This window comes from Etheostoma cragini, unplaced genomic scaffold (genome assembly GCF_013103735.1).
Source record: "Etheostoma cragini isolate CJK2018 unplaced genomic scaffold, CSU_Ecrag_1.0 ScbMSFa_3554, whole genome shotgun sequence".
Classification (NCBI taxonomy): domain Eukaryota; kingdom Metazoa; phylum Chordata; class Actinopteri; order Perciformes; family Percidae; genus Etheostoma; species Etheostoma cragini.
The window spans coordinates 1-1,291 of NW_023267835.1; the positions used below are offsets into that span (position 1 = coordinate 1).

The 1,291-nt window shown below is 50.9% G+C and overlaps 1 protein-coding gene across 1 annotated transcript; it reads left to right on the forward strand.

Moving 5' to 3' along the window:
• Positions 1 to 177: 177 nt before the first annotated feature.
• Positions 178 to 698, forward strand: LOC117940868 (serine/threonine-protein kinase MRCK gamma-like; the record flags this gene model as incomplete). Its single annotated transcript, XM_034865991.1, has 2 exons — positions 178 to 306; positions 509 to 698. Coding segments are annotated over exons 1-2 (310 nt in total), but the record flags the coding sequence as incomplete, so codon positions are not given.
• Positions 699 to 1,291: the final 593 nt, after the last annotated feature.

The window sequence follows — 1,291 nt, forward strand, 5'->3', positions numbered from 1 at the left end:
GAATGAGAAAGGGAGCTGGGGGAATGAGAGAGGGAACAGGGGGAATGAGAAAGGGAACAGGGGGAATGAGAGGGGGAATGAGAGGGAGCAGGGGGAATGAGAGGGAGCAGGGGGGAATGCCAGAGCGTGGGGAATGAGAGGGGAAAACCCCAGAGAGCAGGGGGAATGAGAGAGGGAACAGGGGGAATGAGTAACGGTGGTGTGTTCCAGACGGCGTGTTTCCGGGAGGAGCGGGACGTCCTGGTGAAAGGAGACAGCCAGTGGATCACCACCCTGCACTACGCCTTCCAGGACGACAACTACCTGGTGAGTACTCTGAGTACTACTGGAGTACTCTGAGGAACTAGTACTGTGTGTGTCGCAGTAGTACTCTGAGTAAGTAGTACTGTGTGTTTCGCAGTAGTACTCTGAGGAACTAGTACTTTGTGTGTCGCAGTAATACTCTGAGGAACTAGTACTGTGTGTGTTGCAGTAGTACTCTGAGTAAGTAGTACTGTGTGTGTTGCAGTACCTGGTGATGGACTACTACGTGGGGGGGGACCTGCTGACCCTGCTCAGTAAGTTTGAGGACCGTCTCCCTGAGGACATGTCCCGCTTCTACGTGGCTGAGATGGTCCTCGCCATCCACTCCATCCACCAGCAGAACTACATCCACAGGTACTCTGTTACCATGGCTACACGCCGGGGGGTGTCTGTGTGTACTGAATGCTTGTGCGTCTGTCTGTGTGCGTCTGTCTGTGTGCGTCTGTCTGTGTGCGTCTGTCTGTGTGCGTCTGTCTGTGTGTGTCTGTGTGTGTGTGTGTGTGTGTGTGTGTGTGTGTACGCGTCTATGTGTGTGTTTGTGTGTGTGTGTGTCTATCTGTGTGTGTGTGTTTGTACGCGTCTATGTGTGTGTGTATTCGTGTGTGTGTGTCTATCTGTGTGTGCGTCTATCTGTGTGTGTGTGTGTGTGTGTCTCTATCTCTGTGTGTGTGTCTCTATCTCTGTGTGTGTGTGTTTGTACGCGTCTATGTGTGTGTATGTGTGTGTGTCTATCTGTGTGTGCGTCTATCTGTGTGTGTGTGTGTGTGTGTGTCAGAGGAAGTGGCCTTTTCCTGGCAGCAGTGTCCTCTGGGAAATGTAGTCCCGTCCTGTCCAGCCTTCCTTCCTGTGCACTGACCTTCACTGCACCACTCATCCTCATTAACAGCTGCTCGGTGTTTCAGAGTCACACACAAAGCAGGACACAGACAACAAAACAGAAGGAAAGGAAGACACAACAAAATATATATATATATATATATATATATAT